At 65.3% G+C, this 20,580-nt stretch overlaps 1 protein-coding gene across 2 annotated transcripts; it reads left to right on the forward strand.

The window, feature by feature from the left end:
* The first annotated feature begins 2,140 nt into the window (after nucleotides 1-2,140).
* On the forward strand, nucleotides 2,141-19,429 carry TNFRSF25 (TNF receptor superfamily member 25). Of its 2 annotated transcripts, none has more exons than XM_044995910.1 (10): nucleotides 2,141-2,738; nucleotides 10,992-11,220; nucleotides 11,613-11,744; nucleotides 12,592-12,744; nucleotides 14,913-14,994; nucleotides 15,897-15,955; nucleotides 16,476-16,583; nucleotides 16,698-16,735; nucleotides 17,311-17,476; nucleotides 17,685-19,429. In XM_044995910.1, the coding sequence occupies exons 1-10, from the start codon at nucleotides 2,709-2,711 to the stop codon at nucleotides 17,969-17,971; spliced, it is 1,284 nt and encodes a 427-aa protein (XP_044851845.1). In that variant the 5' UTR covers nucleotides 2,141-2,708; the 3' UTR covers nucleotides 17,972-19,429. The 2 variants fall into 2 exon arrangements, with proteins under 2 accessions (XP_044851845.1, XP_044851846.1); XM_044995911.1 differs by having other exon boundaries at nucleotides 16,710-16,735.
* The last annotated feature ends 1,151 nt before the right edge of the window (nucleotides 19,430-20,580 follow it).

The following is a 20,580-nucleotide window of genomic DNA, read 5'->3' on the forward strand; positions in this document are numbered from 1 at the left end:
CCTGGGGCGCTGGGTCCTCGGAGCAGCCTGTGGCTGTTACAGGGAACCACGGGCAGGCAGCCAGGCCAGGAGGGGCTGTGTATGGGGAGAGACCAAGGGAGCCTGTAGGGAACGGGGGGGGCACGGAGGGCCCTGTGCTGAATAGGGTTCCCACGGGTGGGAAAGGAGCGTTGGACCTGCCACCCTCCCGCACTGGCCAGCACACACTGTGGTGGGGAGGGGGCATTGCCGTGGGGGCCTTGCGTAGGCCTCACTCACACCCCTGCCTCGGGGCACCGCTTTGGCCACCAGAGCTGGTCTCTGGAGCGGCAGCAGGAGGCTTGTGCAGCGAGCGCGCACCCAGCTCTTACCCCAGCGCGTCCCACTGCAGCCCAGGGAGGGGGACCACGTTTCCTTCCGCCTGGGCTCCCTGCACCAAGCCGTGGCCCTCTGCAGCTGGGGCCAGTGCTGCCTGGATGGCAGAGGGCAGGGCACTGCTGGCCTCGGTGCAGTTCGTCACACTTGGCTGCCAGCAGGCAGTGGAGGCTGCTGCAGAACGGCAGCACAGAGTGGGAAGGGACACGGGGCTGGGGGGCAGGTTCCTCTGCCCGGCCGTCCCAGTCCCGTGGGCACGCGCGCTCACCCCTGGATGTGTGTAGATAAAGTTGCATATTTATTAAGCTTGGTGTTGATTTTCTGGCTGGCTTGCGGCAGGGAAGCAGAGCTGCCTCCTTTTCCGGCTGGGCCTCGGGCTGGCCTGGGGGTGCAGGGCAGGAGCCCTCTCTTGGCTCTGGGGCTAGTCCATCGTGTGCGTTGAACATTATCCCTGGGCTGGGCCGTTCCCACCGCCACAGCCTCCCAGGCGAAGCATTAAAGACAGAGCGTGTGCGCTCAGTCGTCATTTGTCCTGTAACAAGGGCGGGGGTGCGTTGGGGGCCCTGCAGCTGCCGGCTGGCAGTTACTCGCTCCGTGGGCTTTCGGGGCTCAGGTGTCCTGGGGCCATGCAAAGCACTGCACTGCCCCGGTCCAGCTCAGCGTGGCCAACCTGGCCCCCTAGGAAACCAGAGCAGCCACTGCGTGTGCCCTCCAGCCCAGCCCCTCACACGGGACGAGGTGCAGAGCCTTGTGTCAGCCCCGTACCAGCCCCTGCTATTTCGGGCATGCCGGCTCCAGAGCACCAGGCATTGGGCTTCCTGAGTCCAGTGCGGGCTGGGAGGTGGCGGAGCTGGGGTTAGGCACCATGGGGCAGGCAGGCAGCCGGGGGGTCCAGTTCCAGCCGTTCTCCCATGAGCCTCTGTGCTTTTCCCTGGTGCTAGGCCCAAGGAGCAGAAGCTGGTGTAGGTAGTGCCAGCTTGGCCTGCGGTGCTGGGGGCCAGCCTGGCTCCACTGCTGTGGGAGAAAGCCCCTCCCTGCCCTGCTCCCAGGTGCCAGCCACAGGTGTGGTTTGACTTCTATACTTGGGGTGGGGGCAGCAGCTGGGCTGTGCGTGTGGGGGGGAGTTCCATGCCTGCCCGAGACTGGCAGTGGGGGGGGGCAATGCCCCTGCCCCCCAGACTACACCCATGGTGCCAGCGTCCGTGGCAGGAGGCTAGGGGTGAACGCTCGGCTGCTTCTCTCCAGTCCGTGCAGGAGCCTGGGGCCAGGGCTCTGGGCTGCCGGACTAGGAGACGAGGCTGGCTGATCAAACTGCCGGGTTCTTTTTTAGAGTCTCCCCTTCCCTGGCTCCGTGGCGACACGAGCCCCTTGCCGGGGCAGTGGCAGTGGCATTAACCCAGCAGCTGGCCTGGGGGGTTAATGGCTTCCTGAGAAAGCTCCCAGCCCTCGTGTGAGGCCCCGTCCCCCACCTGAAAATTGGGGTTTCAGCTCAACCCCTTTGTGACGTGCCTCCATTCCGCAGAAAGCACCACGTTTCCAGCCGTCGCTGGCGAGGGCAGGCGGGCAGAGGCTGGCGGGCTAGGGCCCAGGCCAGGCCTGGGAGAGCAAAGCCGCAGGTGGCAGATGGCTGGGCCCCGGCCCCACCTCGGGTTGTGGCGCAGGGAGCCAGGGTGATGGTCTCAGCCAGGGCTGCAGGCTGGAGCCCTGGGCTGAGGGGTAGCGTTCGGGTGCATTTGCTGCCCTCTGCTGGGGACGGAGCTGCCCCTTCTTCACAGCCCCAAGGTGAGGGGTCCATAGGCTCTCTGGGATCAGGGTCGGCCCTCAGTGTGTGGCTGCTGAGCAGAGCCTGCCCTGGAGCTCAGACTGCAGCTGGGCGCTTTGGGCTGTGAAGATGTTTAGCTGCCGCCTGGCAGCGCTTGTCCTGGCGAGGCAGGTTGCAGCAGAGCCCCAGGCCGGCCCCGCTGGGTCAAGGCTCTGGGCCTGGGCTTCACCTGCAATGGTTGGAGGAGGCTGGCTCCTGGCAGGGAGAGTCAGGAGCACCAGCCCTCTGCAGCAGTGCTGCCCCTCACCCCACCTGACTGCTTCCATGCCAGCTAGGCCCCTCCCCACTCTCGCGCCGCCCTCGGCGGCTGTCGTGGTTTCACACCCCCTGGACTCATTTCCAGAAATGGATTTCCTCCCACAAGGGCTTGTGTGTAAAAGCCTCAGCTGAGCGGGTTTGAGCTCACTCGTCGCCAGGGGGTTACTGAGAGCATGGATTAGCTGCTGCCTCGCTCTGCGCTGGGCTGCGACCATCTCCCACGAGTAACCCCCGTACCCCGCCCCGGTATGAGCTGGCTCTCTAGGGCTCGAGGATGGGGAGCTGGGCCCTGAAGGTGGCTGGGGTAAGTCCTGCTCTCTCCGGGATGTTCCTCACTTGCTCCAGAGTGAAAGAGGAAGCACCCAGGGCTGGTGCAGACTTGCTCTGGGGAGCTTGGGGGAAGTAGGAGAGGCCAGGAGATCTGGCTGGGGATGAGGGCCAGCTCTTTGCATTGGTTAGTTTGTTTCCTACAGGCCAAAATCTGGTTTCTGTGGCTGAGCTGCTGCTTAGTATTGTAGGGGTGAGCGCCCCAGTCAGTGGACTCCTGATGCCCCCCATGAGACCTTGGGAAGTTTATAGGAAAACAGCTGAATTCACTGATGGAGGCATTGCTTAGAGCCCCAGGGGCTTTCCAGGAAATGGGAGATGGGAGGAGAGAAAATGAAAGTGTGGGGGAGCCACCCACAGTTAACAATAATCGTAAATTCATTCATGCCGAGGGCCCTGGAGCTCTTTACAAACTAGGTTTGCCAGGATCACTTCCCCAACCCTAAAATGCAGCCACCTCTGGGCTACAATGTGGTAGCATTTGAACAGTGCACAAGCACCCTGAGCCAGCCAGCAGAGAAAGCAAAGCCTGCTGTATTGTGTCAGGCTGAACAAACCCTTGGCGGCAGGGGCCGTGCCTCCACCCCACAGCACCCAGCCCATCCTGTCCCGGCTGCTGAGTGCCATCATGGTTCACATGAGCAATAATGCGACGGTCGGCGCTATTGAAGTCACGGGATGGGGTGTTTTGTGGGCAGCCCAGCTGCTGTTGTCAGAGTCCATGGGCTGAGTCCCGAGTCCTGCGCTTACAGCTGAAGAAATGGGGCTGTGCTGGGGGGCACTGTCTGTCCTGGGCTCCTGGCGGAGTCCTGCATCCTGCTGCAGCCAGGGCTCGCACTCGACCTGAACCTGGCTGGCTCGACAGGAACCTGGGGTTTAGTGCCTTACATCACTTGGCCCCCTCACCAGGTGGCTGTGCCACCTCTGGCCCGCGGGCGTGAGAGGCCCTCAAGTGTCCAGCTCAAAGGTCTCTTTGGAGCAAGCTACGGCGGGTGGGACCGGGGTCACCTGGGGCAGGGGCCTGTGCTCAGCCTGGCTTGGGTGCCATGTGTCTGTGGAGCCGGGGGACCGCTCGGTGCTCGCTTGCCTGGAGCTGGGGAGGGAAGCAGCCGGCCCTGCCCCACTGGCTGCCTGCGTGTCGGAGCAGCCTAGGAACGTGGCTGGGGGCTGCTCACTTCCCAGGGCGCTTCTGACTCCAGCCTCTGCTTGGGCGACAGGGCCTGGGACCCCTCCCTGCTTGTTCCTACAGCCAGCCCTGAACCCAGCCAGCACCACTTTGCGCACTGGGCCCACGTTCGCTAGTGCTGGGGGTACAGAAAGGCAGTGACTTCAGCCCCTGCTACCAGCCTGGAAGGGCTGTTCTCGGGGCAGGATGCTCCAGGCCCCTTCCATGGGCGCAGCTCCCCACCTCCACGCATCCCTGGTCCAGCTCGGTTGCTTTCCTGCCTCCCGGCTGGGCCTGCTTCGGCGAAGGCACTTTTCTGTAAAAGGGCAGCGCCTGCCCAGCTCCCCTCTCCACAGCTCTGCCCCCCGGGAGCGGGGAGAAGAGCAGGAGCCCGTCTCTGTACCAGTCTCTGACAGACAGGTGGCTGACTGGGCCCCAGCTTGGCTCATTGATAGGCACGTGCTGGCACCCTGTGGGACAATGCACCGGCTGCTGTCGCCAGGACAAGGCCAGCTGCAGCTGGCTGTAAATGCTCCATCATGTGCCAGCTCAGCAGGGAGGCCGAGGAGCGAGGTTCCCCGTCCTCTCAGCCCTGACATCATAGACTCATAGAAAGCAGGGTTGGACGGGACCTCAGGAGGTATCTAGTCCAACTCCCTGCTCAAAGCAGGACCAACCCCAACTAAATCATCCCAGCCAGGGCTTTGTCAAGCCTGACCTTAAAAACCTCTATGGAAGGAGATTCCACCACTTTCCTAGGGAACCCATTCCAGTGCTTCACCACCCTCCTAGTGAAATAGTGTTTCCTAATACCCAACCTAGACCTCCCCCACTGCAACTTGAGACCATTGCTCCTTGTTCTGTCCTCTGCTACCACTGAGACCAGCCGAGCTCCATCCTCTTTGGAACCCCCCTTCAGGTAGTTGAAAGCAGCTATCAAACTGGAGGGCAGAGTGGGGGGCACTCGGCTGGGAGGGGCATGGGGGGGCCTTGGGCTGCCACTGCCTGCGGTAGGGTGAGAGCTCCGGCTGGGGCTCTCCGCTGGAAATTCACCTTGGGGTGACGGAGTGTGGAGTGCAAGGGGGTGACAAGGGCTGAGGGGAGGGACTGCAAGGCCTGGGGGGGGGGGCAGGCGTGAGCCTGTGGAGGCGAGGGAGTGTGGCCATTGCATGTGGCATGGGGCTCCTTTCAGGACAGCCCAGTGTGTGAGATGGGTGCAGCTGGCTGGGGCAGCAGGCCCTGCCCTGCCCTGTCCCTCACTGAGCGGGCACATGGCATGTTCCCCAGCGGGGAAACACGAAGACAGTGGGAGCAGCAGTGGCTGCCTGGGGGAAGATCACACCTCGGCTCAGCAAGGCACCACTGACTCAGCGAGGGGGGCGGGAGGAGGGGCCCAGGCCTCCACCCGAGGCTGCCGGCGCCAGGCCACGATCTGATCATGGAGCTATGCAAATGGGTGAGTTCATGGGCAGGTTCCAGCACAGCTGTGACAGATTTAAGAGAAAATGATGCAGCCCTTTAATCGGGGCTATCTTCACCGGGAACTCCACCCACGGGCCAGAATCTCCAGGAATCCGCACCCACGTGGCGGGGCTGGCAGGGGCCAGCCTGGCCCAGCAGCCCCTTTGTGGAGTTGGGGGGCCAGGCTCTGGAGAGATGTGCACCCCTCAGCCCGTGGGCGAGGGAGAGCAGGTACACAGGGAACTGCCCTTCCAGGGCAAGGCGTTTGGCGCTGCAGGAGCTGGGTGCATGGGCGGGGAGGGCCAGTGGGGCCTGTGCTCAGCTGCCATCTCCAGGTGCCGGGAGGGCAGCAAGCAGGGTCTGTGTTACATCCTGTGCACCAGGCCCGGGGCAGGACAGCCCCTGGGCACCAGGGCCAGGGACGGACCCAGCGGCAGCGAGGCACTAGCAGGGTGTGTGCGGGTGCAGAAGTGGAGGGAGCTGTCCCCTCCCCAGGCAGCTGGCCCTGAGGGCATGGGCTGCCGGCCCCTCTCAGCTGTTCCATGCCCAGTGTGACAACACCCCGTGTACCAGGCTCTGGGAGGTGGACGTGTAGCCTTTGCCTAGGGGAGGGCTCCCTCCTACCCAGGGCCAGGGGCTGGAGTTGCAGGAGGGGCTGCAGCCTGGCCGGCAGGCTGGGCATGCAGCTGAGGAGAAAGGGAGCCAGGGCCAGAGCCCATGGGCTGGCCCCACGCCCGGTGCCAGAGTGTGGGCTGGCTGCCCTGCCGGAGCCACTCAGGGAGCTGGGGCAGCACGGTGGAGCTGGCTCGTATGGTTCTGTTGCCGTCTGCAGTGCCTGGAGCCTTCTCCTTTCCGCCCCCCACCCCGGTCAGGGCCCCACTGCGCCAGGCACTGCACATGCAACACAAAGCCGCTGCCCCGAGGTGCTTGCACTGAGGGTTTGGTGACAGTTAGCTCTTGGGGGGGGGGTGTAGCCCCCAGCACAACAGGCTCTGCGCTGCAGTGTGGCCCCGGGGCACTAACCACTGAGCAGTACCAGGGCGTGAGACCCCCCAGGCCCTGGTGCCCCACGGAGGGGCCAGCCCAGCCCAGTGGCCTTGTCGGCGGCTCCGGAGCTGGCGGCGCAGCGCTGACCTACTTGGGCGGCACGTACTCGCTGCGATACCATCAGAGGCGAGGGGGAGCTGGGCCCGGCTTCCTCTAAGGGAGGAAATCACCTCAGCACCACGGCAGAGATTAAACAGGAGACTGACATTAACCCTCTGCTTCCCAGCCCGCCCCAGCCGTGGTCTCCGCGTACGCCAGCAGAGCAGCTCTGGGGCAGGGGCTGGGGCCGGTGGGGCAGGGAAAGGCGAGGCAAGGAGCCCCGGGTGCCCCAGCCCATGGGCACAGCGGGTGACACAATCATGTCCCATGGGAGGCCCTGGGCTCTCCCTGCTGCCCAGCCCTGAAGGCAAGCGGCAAGGCCGAGGGGTGACCAGTGGCAGTGGCCGTGTGGAGGGGGCTGGCCCGCCCCACGCTATCCCGCAATGCCAGGCACACAGGTGGGCTGGCGCTGTCACTCCCGCTGAGTGTCCCATGCCAGCAGTTAAGCTCAGAGCTGCAGGGGCCCCCTTTCCGCAAAGCGGCCCCCACAGCTCACCTGCCCAGGGGGACGGGGAAATCACTGGCAGCATGAGACCCCTGCAGCCCCGGGGTGCCGCTAGCTCCAGCCGCAGCGAGCTGAACAGAGGGGAGCAGCCCCAGTGGCTCAGGGAGGTGGAGCTGCGTCAGCGAGGAGATGGTGCCAGCAGCTCAGGGCCCTGCGGAGAGCCAAGCCTGCCTCTGGTGGGGCACTTGGTGCTGTTGGGGCAGGACCCGGCCATGCTGCTACCCACACACATCCCGCCCTGTCCCGGGGGAGGGGCGAGGGGGGCCAAGGTGGGGCTTTGCTTGTGGCTGCGTGGCGCACACTGGGCATATGTGAGAGTAGCCTGGAAGCCCCAGAAGCTGCCCATGGTGCCACAGGGGCGCGGGCCTGGGCACCATCTCTGCATGGCACCACATTGCTCATGAAAGAACATAACAGCCATACTGGGTCAGACCAAGGGTCCATCTAGCCCCGTATCCTGCCTTCCAACAGTGGCCAATGCCAGGTGCCCCAGAGGGAATGAACAGAACAGGTAACCGTCAAGGGGGAGGGATAGCTCAGTGGTTTGAGCATTGGCCTGCTAAACCCAGGGTTGTGAGTTCAGTCCTTGAGGGGGCCATTTGGGGAACTGGGGTAAAAATCTGTCTGGGGATTGGTCCTGCTTTGAGCAGGGGGTTGGACTAGATACCTCCTGGGGTCCCCTCCAACCCTGAGCTTCTATGATAAGTGATCCATCCCATGGCCCGTTCCCAGCTTCTGGCAAACAGAGGCTAGAGACGCTGTCCCTGCCCATCCTGGCTAATAGCCACTGATGGACCTTACCTAGTTCTGGTTCTAAAGCAGAGCCCTGGGGCCTGGGTCGCACTCACTGAGGCTGTCCCAGGAGTGCCCCACGCAGCGTGGCCTGGTCGCAGACTCAGGCAGGGCACGGCGCTGGCCGGTTGCTCCAGGTCTGGGTAGAGCAGGGTGGCCGGGAAGTAAGGTAACAGCCAGAGACGCCCAGCTCAGACTGGCTGGGGGCCAGGGTCATGGTGCTGAGCTCAGCGCAGGGGCCCTGGTGCACCTCCCCTGAGCTGGGGCTGCAGGGCCCTGCTTCGTGCCGTGCTGACGGGGACCACCCCCTGCTCTCTCCTGGGCGTGCCCTACACCAGGGCTCCTGCAGAGGGTGGGCCGGGCCCTGAGCCTGCGCTGGGGTATCCCCGGGCTCTCGCAGTGGCCCCCTGGCGCTGACGAGCGGTGTAGTGTCACTGCAGTGGAGGGGAGCCGAGCAGGCATGCCAGCGGCCCCTGCCCATGCTCGTCGCTAGGCGGCTGGCAGAAAGCAGGCTGCTCGCGTCCTGGCCTGGCCGCTGCCAGCCCAGCCCTGTCCCGCTGCTCCAGATCACACCCCACGGAGGTGGGTCTGGTCCCACCCCGGCTCTGTGGGGAGCACTGGCGGCCCAGAAGAGCGGTAGCATCACGCCTGCCCAGCGTCCTCCCTGGAGCCATGGCAGTGAGGGGCGGGGCCCTGCCAGCTCAGCCTGAGCACGCTAGCTGGGCTGGCAGCCCCACTTCCGCTCTGCTGAGCAGCCTGCTGCCACGAGCACCGTGCCCGCCGATTCCTAGGAAAGTGGTTAGCTCAGAGCCACTTACAGGAACAACTGCACCAGGCTGCTTATGCAACACTTTTCGGTGCCCTTTCAGTGTTAACCACAGGCCCCGGTTCTCCTCCTTTACCAGAAGCAGTACCCATGGCAGGAGCCTGGCCTGAGGTCGCCCCTGCTTCCGGCCATGCACCTCCGCACCTAGTGTTCCCTGCAGCGGGGCTGTGAGCCAGAGGCCTCCAGAGGCTGTGCTGCGCAAATGCCACATGCGGCGGCTGATACAGGCAGGGGAAAATACCCAGCAGGGGCTGGCAGGGGGCATTCCCAGGGGGAGGGGGCTGAGTGCTCCGGTGGGTTAGTCACGCAGTGCGCGCCACAGCCGCCCTGCCGGGAAGGGCGCCGGGTAATGCTCCTCGGTGACAGCTTGGCTCCTAGGGGGCTGTGCAGCCCTGGCCAGCCTGGCTCTGCCCATGGCACTTGCAGGGGGGAGGAGGCCGGGCAGCACTGCCTGAGAACATGCTCTGGGTCCGCTGTGTTGCTCATGCAGGTGCTGGCCTGTGGAGCTATACAATTGCAATGTAGATATTCAGGCTTATGCCGGAGGCCATCTCTGAGACCCCATGAGGGAGAGGGTCTCAGAGCCCAGGCAGTGTTGCCAACTTGGGTGATTTTAGTGTGAGCCTCATGCTATTTGGTGTGTTCTTAAAGCTCCAGCTCCTGGAGTCAAGTGACTGCTGAGCAGCTTGCCTTTCATTAACAAACCCAGCATGTGTCCTGCCCTGCTGGGTGTGGGGCAGCGCCTGGAAACAAGCCCCAAATGCAGTCCACAGGTGCAGCGGCTGGGACTTGACATAGGCACGTTTCAATCGAACTCAGGCCCCGAATCCAGCTGGGCTCATGTGTCATCCATGGCCCCAGCCCGGCTTTCTCTCCTGACCCCCTGAGCGGTCCCCAGTGGGTACCTGGCACACCCGCTATGCCGCAGACAGCTAACCCTGCTCTTACGCCAGCGGGGCTCCATCTGCAGGGGGCTCGGGCTCTGTTTGCCAGCCCGCAGCTGACAGGCAGGGCAAGGCTGGGGGGGGTGCACCGTGATAGCCCCGGCCCCGGCGCAGGGTTTTCCTGCTGCTCCTCACACTGAGGTTCAGGCCCATGTTTGTTCCTGGGCACGGGCCCGTTGGAGCTGCACTGCACTGGCTCCGCTAGCGCAGGGGCTGGGCACCCTCACCTAAGCCAAGTCGGTTTGGGTTCAAGGGCTGATCACTTACTGCTGGTACAACAGCACCAGCTGCGATCAGCCCCCCCCCCCACATTATAACAGGCCATGCACTGACCCTTAGTGAGAGAGAGTCCCTGCCCCAAAGAACCAACGGTGGGAAGGGAAACTGAGGCATGGGGTGCAGATGGTCCCAAGGTGACTTGCCCAAGGTGACCCAGGGACAAGAATAGTGCCTAGGCCCCCCCAGTCCCAGTCCCAGTCCCAGGCCCCTGCCCTCCCCTCTGGACTATGTGGCCCCCTTGGGAGAGTGCATCTGACTCCTGCACTGCAGTGGGGGATGTGCCGAGGTTCCTTCTGGTGTGTGTGATGTGCCGAACTGGGACTGTTCTTACTATGGTCTGTGAATGCTGAGAGGGGCGTGTGGGCTGGGAAGGACGGGCTGCACTGGGGGAGGGGAGACTGGCCTTGAGGGAAGATACCTGAGCAGGTAACGTGAGAACCCAGGAAGGGGTTGGAGGCCAGGTGACACCTCTGCCCGGGAAGCTGAACAAAGGCTGGGGGAGGAGACGCTGGGGAGTGAGAGGGTTTCAGGAGCTGGCTGGGGAATGGAAGCCCATACAGGGCGCTGACCCCCCAGTGGGGCTGTGGGGCTCCTGGGACCCCAAGATGGACCTAATTGGGGAGGATCCCGTTGTCTGTGCCTGCAAGACCTGTCTTGGACTGTGTTCCTGTTGTCTAAATAAACCTTCTGTTTTACTGGCTGGCTGAGGGTCATGGTGAATCGCAGGAAGCCGGGGGTGCCGGGCCTGGTGTCCCCCCATACTCCGTGACAACCTCCCCCAGGCTCCGGTGCGACAGGGGTCACCTGGAGGGCAGCGATTGCAGCACCTGCTGCTCTGGACTCCCCTGGAGCCCGGGTGGGACAAGGCAGTGGGTGCCAGTCGGCCTGCCCCACCCTCAGTGCAGGGCTGGGCGCTAGGTACAAGCGTCGAACCGGGGCCAGCTAAGAAAGCGTGGCTGACGGCTCCTCTCGCGCGCTAAGGCCTGGCTGCTGATGCTGACCTGTGGCAGCCCCTCGGTTTTAGCTCTGGACTCCCAGAGGGCCCGGGGCTGGCGGGTGCAGCAGCTGTGAGCCTGCTCCGGTCCCTGGCAATGTTCCCCTCTCTCCCCTAGGGCTTTCTGGCTGCACTGCTGCTGACCGGCAGCGGGTTCCCGTTGTTGGGCACCCTGAAGCCACGAGCGGCCAGGACTGGCAGCGAGCCCAGGAGGGCGAGGAGCCCGGCGGACTTTGCACTGGGGCTGCACCATCACCAGCGGCACCAGAGACACGTTGCTAGAAACAACTGTGCACCTGATGGCCCCTCATACTCGTCAAAGCACTGCTGCCAGAAGTGCCCAGCAGGTGAGGTTCGGCGTGCCCCCAGCCCGCACCTGGCTCAGCGCTCTGCAAACAGGAGGGACTCTGGCCCCGTGAGCTGGGGAACTGAGGCACAGAGTGGGTCAGTGATTTGCTGAGGTTACAGAGGCGTCACCGGCAGCGCTAGGACCTGACTCAGGGCTCCCTGCTCTAGTCACTGCATGAGGCTCCCCCCACCAGCAAAGGAATAGGGGGTGGGGGCAGGGGCAGGGCATTGCTCCAAACCATGGGGCGCGCAGGGGCTGCTGCTGGTCAGAGAGCCCAGAAGGCCTGGAGGGACCGACCCAGTCAGCCAGCCTGAGCCCCTGGGTATCCCGGGCCACCCCCCATCCCCTGCGACTAACCCGCACGCTCACCCCAGCTGGCGTTCTTTGCAGGGCACTTTATGACAGCTTCCTGCACAAGCCGTGGCAACGACACGACCTGCGAGCGCTGCCCGCCCGGCACCTACCTCTCCTTCGAGAACCTCGAGCGGGAATGTCGAAAGTGCTCCGAGTGCCAAGCGCAAGGTACGACGCTGGGACAGGAGCCCAGCCACTCCAGCACCAAGCCGCCAGCCCTTCCCCACCCCTCTGGCCGGGGCCCTCGGGGGCAGGATAAAGCCTGGGGAGCCTGGGCCTGTGGGGAAGTGGGGATGTTCTTGCTGTGGTCTGTGAATGCTGCGTGGGGAGTACTGACCTGGGCAGGTGGCAGGGGAGCTGGGCTGGGACGGGCTGCACTGGGCAAGGGAGGAGACCTGAGCATGTCACCTGAGAACCAGGGGGTTGGAGGCCAGGTGACACCTCTGCCCGGGACACTGGACAAAGGCTGGGGGAGGAGCCGGGGGGAGGCTGAGTGAGAGGCTGGAGGGAGTTTCAGTTTGGAGCTGGCTGGGAAATGGAGAGGGGCCCCAACGGGGCTTGGGCTTCCCTGGGGTCCCAGAGGGACCTAACTAAAGGGGTCCTGTTGTCTGTACCAGCAAGGCCTGTTTTGGCCTGTGCTCCTGTCGTCTAAATAAACCCTCTGTGTCACTGGCTGGCTGAGAGTCACGTCTGACTGCGCAGTGGGGGGGCAGGACCCTGTGGCTTCCCCAGGACCCCGCCGGGGCGGACTCGCTGGGGGAAGCGCACGGAGGGGCAGGGGATGCTGAATGCTCCAAGGAGAGACCCAGGAGGTGAAGCCGTGTGAGCTTCTTGCCCTGCAGACAGGCTGCTCCGAGGGAGAGGAGGCTCCCCAGAGTCCTGCCTGGCTTGGTGGGGAGCAGCTCCAGAGCAGCGCCCGGGGACTCCGGGACAGGGCCCCACTCTGAGAAGGAAGCAGCCCCCTTCCCCTCCCCTCCGCACAGAGGCCTGCTCAGGAAGCCTGTCCTGTGTTCAGCTTCCCAGCTCGTGCTGAAGAACTGCACCGAGACCAGCGACATCGAGTGCGGCTGTGGGGCCGGCCACTTCATGCAGTGCACGGAGCCTTCCTGCAGAGACTTCACCTGCCAGGAGTGTCGCCGGTGCAAGGGCAGGGGCACCCGTCAAAACTGTGAGTGTCCAGAGCGCTGCCTGCTGCCCCCTGTGCTGCCCCCCGCCCACCCCCACCCTGCTGCCCCCCCTGCTGCCCCCCACACTGCCCTCCGCACTGCTGTGCCTTCCACACTTCCCCCCACCTGCCCTACTGCCCCCACGCTGCCCCCGCTCGCCCCCACCCTGCTGCCCCCCATGCTGCCCCCCGCACTGCCCCCTGCCCACTCTGCTGCCTCCCACGCTGCCCTCCGCACTGCTGTGCCTTCCACACTTCCCCCCACCTGCCCTACTGCCCCCACGCTGCCCCCGCTCGCCCCCACCCTGCTGCCCCCCGCACTGCCCCCGCCCACCCTGCTGCCTCCCACACTGCCCCCAGCCCGCCCTGCTGCCCCCACGCTGCCCCCGCTCACCCCCACCCTGCTGCCCCCCACGCTGCCCCCAGCCCCCCTGCTGCCCCTCGCCCCCCCACCCTCACCCATCCTTCTGCCCCCCACGCTGCCCGCCCCTGCCTGCCCTGCTGCTTTCGAGTCCTGCCCCCTGCACTGCTGTGCCTTCCACACTTCCCTCCACCTGCCCTACTGCCCCCACGCTGCCCCCGCTCACCCTCACCCTGCTGCCCCGCACGCTGCCCCCCGCCCGCCCCCCCCTGCTGCCCCCCCTGCTGCCCCCCGCGCTGCCCCCCACACTGCCCCCTGCCCACTCTGCTGCCCCCACGCTGCCCCGCCCCCGCCCACCCTGCTGCCCCCCACACTGCCCTCCGCACTGCTGTGCCTTCCACACTTCCCCCCGCCTGCCCCCGCTCTCCCCCACCCTGCTGCCCCCCATGCTGCCCCCCGCACTGCCCCCTGCCCACTCTGCTGCCTCCCACGCTGCCCTCCGCACTGCTGTGCCTTCCACACTTCCCCCCACCTGCCCTACTGCCCCCACGCTGCTCCCGCTCGCCCCCACCCTGCTGCCCCCCGCACTGCCCCCGCCCACCCTGCTGCCTCCCACACTGCCCCCAGTCCGCCCTGCTGCCCCCACGCTGCCCCCGCTCACCCCCACCCTGCTGCCCCCCACGCTGCCCCCAGCCCCCCCTGCTGCCCCTCGCCCCCCCACCCTCACCCATCCTTCTGCCCCCCACGCTGCCCGCCCCTGCCTGCCCTGCTGCTTTCGAGTCCTGCCCCCTGCACTGCTGTGCCTTCCACACTTCCCCCCACCTGCCCTACTGCCCCCACGCTGCCCCCGCTCACCCCCACCCTGCTGCCCCGCACGCTGCCCCCTGCCCACTCTGCTGCCCCCACCCTGCTGCCCCCCCTGCTGCCCCCCGCGCTGCCCCCCACACTGCCCCCTGCCCACTCTGCTGCCCCCCCACTGCCCTCCGCACTGCTGTGCCTTCCACACTTCCCCCCGCCTGCCCTACTGCCCCCACGCTGCCCCCGCTCGCCCCCAACCTGCTGCCCCCTGTGCTGCCCCCCGCACTGTCCCCGCCTACTCTGCTGCCTCCCACGCTGCCCCCAGCCCACCCTCCCGCCCCCGGCTGCCCTGCTGCCCCCTGCCTGCCCTGCTGCTTTCGAGTCCTGCCCCCTGCACTGCTGTGCCTTCCACACTGCCCCCTGCCTGCCCTGCTGCCCCTGTGCTGCCCCCCCACCCCGCTGCCCCCAGCCTTGCTGCGCTGTGCCTGCCCCCCCGGCTTGCTGTGGCCTCAGGCCGTGGCCCAGCTGGCTGAGGGAGCGCTGCTCAGTGGTGGGAGCACATCCACTGCGGTCTCCGACGCCCGCACGGCCTGTAGCCCACGCTAGGCGAGCACCCGGCGGTGTGAGCTCAGCGCATGGAGTCTGAGCCGTGTCCAGCAGCTCCCACCCCGTGTAGCCCGGGAGCGTGGGCCGCACGCCAGCTGCTGCGCCCAGGCTGATGTGCAGCCTGCCGGGGAACACGCTCTAACCGCCCCCACATCCCCGTCGCGAGGGAGACCCGCTGCCCCCGGTGCTGGGGCCACTCCACTGCTGCTGGGCCTGCCCTGTCAGCACCCTGCTGCCCCGGGCTCCCGCCAACAAATCCGTGCCAAGCGACTAGGCCCATCCCAAGATGTCCCCCCCGCCTGCTGCAAGCACCCGCCAGCCCCCCGAGGACATGCCCGCCTCCCTTACCCCCGGGCCACACCGCTCTCCTCGCTGGCAGGCGCTAGCTATGTCCAATGTCTTTCAGGTTCAGAGAAGGAGGATGCCCAGTGTGGGGACTGCCAGCCTGGCTTCTACCTGGAGGGCAGCGAGTGCCGAGCATGTGCCACGTAAATACCTGGGATTTCTTGCTTTGCTTCTCCCATTAGACACACTCCACACTGAGCAGGATTGCAGCCAGCCCTGAGACCAGCAGCCCTGGCCCCCTGCCACTGGCAGGGCCAGAAAGCTAGGCCGGGCGGCACGAGAACACAGTGGCTAAGGCAGGGGGTTAGGGCCTGGGTTGGACTCTGAGGCCCCTGTGCCCCATGACACCCTCCTAGGGGATTTGCACACTGGCTGCAGACGCCAGTACAGCTGTTAATGAGGCGAGCTCTGTGCCATGGCGCTCTCCCTAGAACGTCACAGTGATGGTTTGTCAGCAAACTCAGGCCGGGAAGGGCCTTATCTGCGAGTCACCCGAGCCAAGAGCGGAAGCTCTCTCAGGTGACTGGCTGACCACTCACACACTGTCACTAGCAAATACCAGTCCCTGGGGTTCGCAAAACCCCCTGGTGTGACCCATCCAGCAGAGCCCGTGTCATGGAGCCATGTGCAGGCACCAGGATGATGGGCTGGAGAACAGAGACTAGGGCTACACTCCAGGTAACACAGGGCTCGTCTACATGTGGCATCGTTCCTGATTGACTCCATGGTCTGGAATCGGAGTGGCCATGCATGGAGCTGCTCAGGCACACCTAGTACACTTGCCATTCACCTCCTGCCTTAATCTGCATTAACGGTCACGTGGAGACAAGCCCCTATTCAAACCAAACAGCTGTCTGGGGTTGGGCACCGGGGGCATGGGAAGGTCTCACCAAAGCAGCCCGTGGAACCTGGCAGGGCTGGCGGTGGGACACTGGCCCTGACAGCTACACCGGCGCTAGTGCCAAGACGCTCACTCTCCCGGCGCTCTGGGAAAGGACAGGTTAGAAGCCCACTTTCTGTTTCTCTTCACCATTCTCCTCTGCAGCCAGATCCCCGAGAAGTGCGGCGAAGGGTGCGGCAGGCCATGTGGTGGCAGCAGCCAAGGTAGGTGGGAGGGTGGCACCTGGGGAGGTCATGGAGGGGGGCGGGCGCTGGCCCAGAATGTGCTCAAGGGGCTGCGGGCCGTGCCTGGCGTCCAGGGCGAGTGCAGGTCTACTCGGGGGGTGGGGCGTGGCTTGGGGCGGGTACTGCAGGGATTCAGTGCTCGGGGAGGCCCTGCCTCCTTGCACCATTGCCTAGCCAGGAGCAGCGGTACCGAGCCCCCGGACCCCACATGCTCGTCACCAGACCCCAGCTGCCTCGGTGCGGCTCCATCCCGCCCGCTCCTGCGGCAGGGCCTGCTCTGAGCTCATTCACGCTGGTGGAGAGGAGAGCTGGAGTAACTGCCCTGTGATTCCTGAGCCAGGCAGCCAGGCTGAGCTCCGGCACTGCTGGGCGAGGCCCCCAACGGAGCAGAGAGCCCTGGGTCTGGCCTGGGCTGTCCCTGGCGCAAGGGCCTCAGTGGGGAGGTGAGTGGAGCATAATGCAGGCAACTGAGCTGGAGCCTCCTGCGTCTTTGTTTCAGGCTCTGGGCTGCAGTACATCCTGCTGGGCCTCATGGGGCCCCTCTTCCTGGGAGCGCTCGTCATCTACCACAAGAGGAGGACGCTCAGTAACGATTCCCCAGCAGCCGGTAACCCACCCCCACGCTGTCCTAGCCACTGGCAGAGCCCCGGCCCGGGCTAAGGGCGGCCCCGTGCTCAGAGCAGTGGGGCACTGACTAATGGCTCCGTCTCTCTCCTGGCAGGTGAGGCCGCAGCAGTGAAAGACTCGACGCTGCAGCAGGTGAGAGCTCAGCCCGGGCACACGGGACCTGGCCTGGGCCAAGTGCACTGCCCGTGCTGAGGGCGCCATTGGCAGGGCCCACGCCCTGGGGTCTGGCTGCCCCTGCCCTGCTTGGGGCAGGCGCGCCGGCTGGCCCTGCGCGTGCTGCGGCCTGGAGGCTGAGGGCATTTGCAGCCGTTGATGTTCGCTCAGATCCAGGTGAAGGGGGGTCGTTCTCCCCTGCAGGCTGGTCATTGGCACTAGGAGATGAGTTTGATGGGTCTCAGCTAGTTCCCAGTGAACAGGTGCCCACCCCCAGCTCAGGGCCCCCTCGCTGGCAGCCTCAGCAGAGGGGCTGGGAACTGAATGGACCAGGCAGGTTCTCCCTCTTATTTCAGAGCAACGTACCTTGACCCAGGATGTCTGCCCAGCCAGGAAGCCAGGAAATTCCTCCTACGCCCCCACCCCCTGCCCCGGCCCGGTAGGGAGCTGCCCACTAGGCAGGCCTCTCTCCTGCCCTGCTGCACCAGGCTGCTGGCTCCCCCAGCCAGGAGATCAGAGCTTCCCTCGCAAACGGTGGCTTCTTTCTGTTCCAGGCCTCAGCGTGTCCATCTGGCGCTGCAGAAAAGCCCCTGGAGTCGCAGGGTTTGCTCCACCTTCAGGTCACGGAGGCATCACAAATGAACGGCAACGCCTGTCCAGTCAGGCCCCTTGGCGGCCAGGACACCTGGGAGTCGCCCGCAGAGCCCCAGGACACAGCAAGTAAGCCACGCACTGCAGAAAGGTGCCTTGTGCCACGGCACATACGGCCACCCCGGCTGCTTGCCACCATCCCAGCCCCCCACTCCAGGCACGGGGGCTGGCACAGGCACATCAGACAGCTGGCAGCTCAGCACTGGCGCCCCCTCAGCCCCTCCCTCTCTGCAGGCTGCTTTGCTCCTGGCTGACGCTCTGTTTCGCTGTCCGGCAGGGCCCCTCCCGGGCGTTCTCCCGCAGGGCAGCAAGCTGTACGACATCATCAACACGGTGCCCGTGCGGCGCTGGAAGGAGTTCATGCGGGTGCTGGAGCTGCACGACGGCGAGATCGAGGTGGTGGAGCTGGAGTTCGCCCACGTCCGGGACCAGCAGTACGAGATGCTGAAGAGGTGGTACCAGCAGAAGAACGCCACGCTGGACTCCATCTTCTCGGCCCTGGAGCGCATGGAGCTGGCCGGCTGCGCGGAGGAGCTGAGGCAGCGGCTGCAGAGGTGCCCATGAGCCCGCCCAGCAGCGAGCGGCTGACGCTGCTAGCCAGGGCTGGCTTCCCCGGCTCCCCTCTACGGGCTCTGACTTGGGATGGGAAGGAGAAGGCCTCTCCCAGGCCAGCGGAGCCAGCCCTGCTGTCGCTGGGGGCAGGGCCTGCCGTGGCCTGGTGCTTGCAGGAGCCCTGTGAGCAGATGTGGCTGCTGCTCTACAACCAGGAAGCTGCATCCCTGGACCCTAGTGAGGGAGGGCAGATCTATGAGCGTCCTGAGCCATGCTGTGCCCGGGGCCAGCGAAGGCGCACGCCACTCCTCTGCCCAATGGCGGCACTGGGTCGAGAGGTGACACACAGCAGGCGTCACCGCTCCCTCCCCTTCAAGGAAAGCCTGCAAGTGCCGCCTGGCTTCACATCTCAGCCTGCGAGGAGCCGGGTGTGCGGATGGCAGCGGTCACCCTGCAAAGGACAGCAGGGGAAGCAATGCACCCCCGGAGCAACAGACTTGGTGGTGGCAGCAGACCAAGGCAGGCAGAGGGACTGTCTCAGCATCATTGTCTCTATGCTGCTGCTGAGTCACGCGTCCCTCGCCCAGCCCTCGGCCCCAGCTGGACTCCATTTCCAAATGGGCCTCTCCAGGGGCACAGACGCTGCCAGGGCTGGGGGGCAGAACCCCCGCCCCACAGGACGCAGGCCCTGGAGAGCCCTCTGCGCCTTCCCCAGCTGTGCCCAGTGGCAGGATGCAACAGACACCTCTCTCACAACCCCAGCTTTCCCTCTGAAGGGGGAATCGGGGGCCTGATGGAAAGTCCCCCCCCATCCTGCTAGGTTTACAAATCAAACCCTGCTCAGCCGGCTCCAGGTGCAGGGCATGGAGCGTCCCCAGCTGGTTTGCATTAAGCAGCCCTAGCTAGACTGAGCACCCCGGAGCAGCGCAGGGCCGGGGCTGGAGCACCTGCCAGCAGCTTAGTGCTAACTCTCACAGCTGGGCAGCTTCCTAGATCCCCTTGGCTAAGGAAGGGAGCGTGTCTCCTGGCTAGTCAGGGCACCAGGCAGTCCCCTGGGCCCTGCCACTGAGTTGGGGCAGGACCCTGGGCCAGTCAGCTCACCGCTCTGGCCCCATTTCCCCGTGCGGGATGCTGCTAACCTGGGTCGGGCAGCGGGAGCTCACTGAGCCCCGGGGGTGGGAGGCGCTGCCGCAAAGGGCTGGTTCTAGTGTCAGTGTCCAGGCTCCCCTGGAGGAGGGGGCTCAGGACCGAGCCAGATCAGAGTTGAGCTGGGGGGGGCTCCTGGAGCCCCGGTGCTGAGGTGGCCTTGTCCTGTGCCCAGCGCTGACCCAACAACACTAGCGCCTGAAGCAGAGGGGTGACTCCGCTAGTGCTCCCTCTGGGCTCAGCATCCCCTGGGGCTCACACTGCCCGTACCTGGGTCCCTCGCCTGGCCCCAGCCTGCCTAGCCACCCTAAGCCACCCCGGGGAGGTGACTTTGTGTACGTGCCTGTGTGGCCAAACTCAGGAAGAAAAGTCTAGCTGCCCCCCACCCCAGAAACACCACGCCTCTGGCACAGAGCCTTAAAGGGGAGGGAGGCTGGGTGGCACGGCCCAGGAGACCTGCCTTGCTGGCTAGCTACAAGATTCACCCATCACATGGGAGCCTTTAAAAGCAGCCTGGCTCCATTACTGCCACCTGGGGCCTCTGCTGGCCCCAGGTGGGGGGAGGTTTTCCAGTCCCCTGTGGCCAGCTCAGCTGCGAATGGCTTAGTCCAGCAGCCCCCTGGGGAGGGCTGGGGCCGCGCTGCTTGGGGCGATGGGAGCACTGTACCACTAAGTATTGTTACTTAGCGTCGGTAGACATTTTATGTCACTTATTTGTATTGCTGGCTCTGTCCTGCGGTAGCAGGGGCAGACCTGTTCTGTTCTCGTGCTGCAACGGGACGGTGCCTCTTCGGAGCGGGGGGCTCCCCCAGCTACCTGAGGAGAGGTGGCGGGTTCGTACCTTATTTATACCCCACGTTGCCTTGAAGAAACTGATCAGAATCGGTTACGTCACACCCACTGCCGCTGCTTCGTGAGCGAAACGGGGCTCAGCCCTCCTGCTGGGAAGCCCTGCCTGGTTCCCTGCTAGGGGGAGGGTCCCTGACAACAGGTGTTTGTGGTGGGGGCAGGTGGTGCTGAGCCCCAGGGGAGTTGGAGATGCTCAGCGTCACTGAGGTCAGACCGTTGGTGCCCCAGCTCCTAGTCTAGGGACTTCAGTGATCCCTGGCTCAGTGTACGGAGAGGGAGGAGCAGCCAGCACCTTCCTGAGCGAGTCTCTCTGCTCCAGCTGGGCCTGGGAGCACGGCGCCTGGCCGCAGGCTGTGGCTGCGTGTCGACGGGGGCTCTGCAATGCGCACGCAAGGGACGGCAGAGCTGTTTCTGGGGTGACTGGGTCGGGGGCAGGGCTCTTCCCCGTGTCGGTAACTGACAATAAATCAGTGTGGTGTTGCTCAGTCTCAGGAGTGGCTTTTCTTCTGGGAGGGGCTGGAGGCCCCTGAGCTTGGGGCGAAGCAGCTGCTCCCAATCTCTTATCTCTGGAGAGTCCCAAATACCTCCTGGACTAAGGCACCCAGGGGATGCTGGGGGCACGTGAA

Source organism: Mauremys mutica, chromosome 21 (assembly GCF_020497125.1).
Source record: "Mauremys mutica isolate MM-2020 ecotype Southern chromosome 21, ASM2049712v1, whole genome shotgun sequence".
In the NCBI taxonomy this organism is placed as follows: domain Eukaryota; kingdom Metazoa; phylum Chordata; order Testudines; family Geoemydidae; genus Mauremys; species Mauremys mutica.

Coding starts and splice junctions, on each gene's coding strand:
- TNFRSF25 (XM_044995910.1), top strand. CDS start 2,709: ATGGGGAGCTGGGCCCTGAAGGTGGCTGGG. Junction 11,745..12,591: donor CTCCGAGTGCCAAGCGCAAG/GTACGACGCTGG, acceptor TCCTGTGTTCAG/CTTCCCAGCTCGTGCTGAAG. Junction 14,995..15,896: donor GAGTGCCGAGCATGTGCCAC/GTAAATACCTGG, acceptor TCTCCTCTGCAG/CCAGATCCCCGAGAAGTGCG.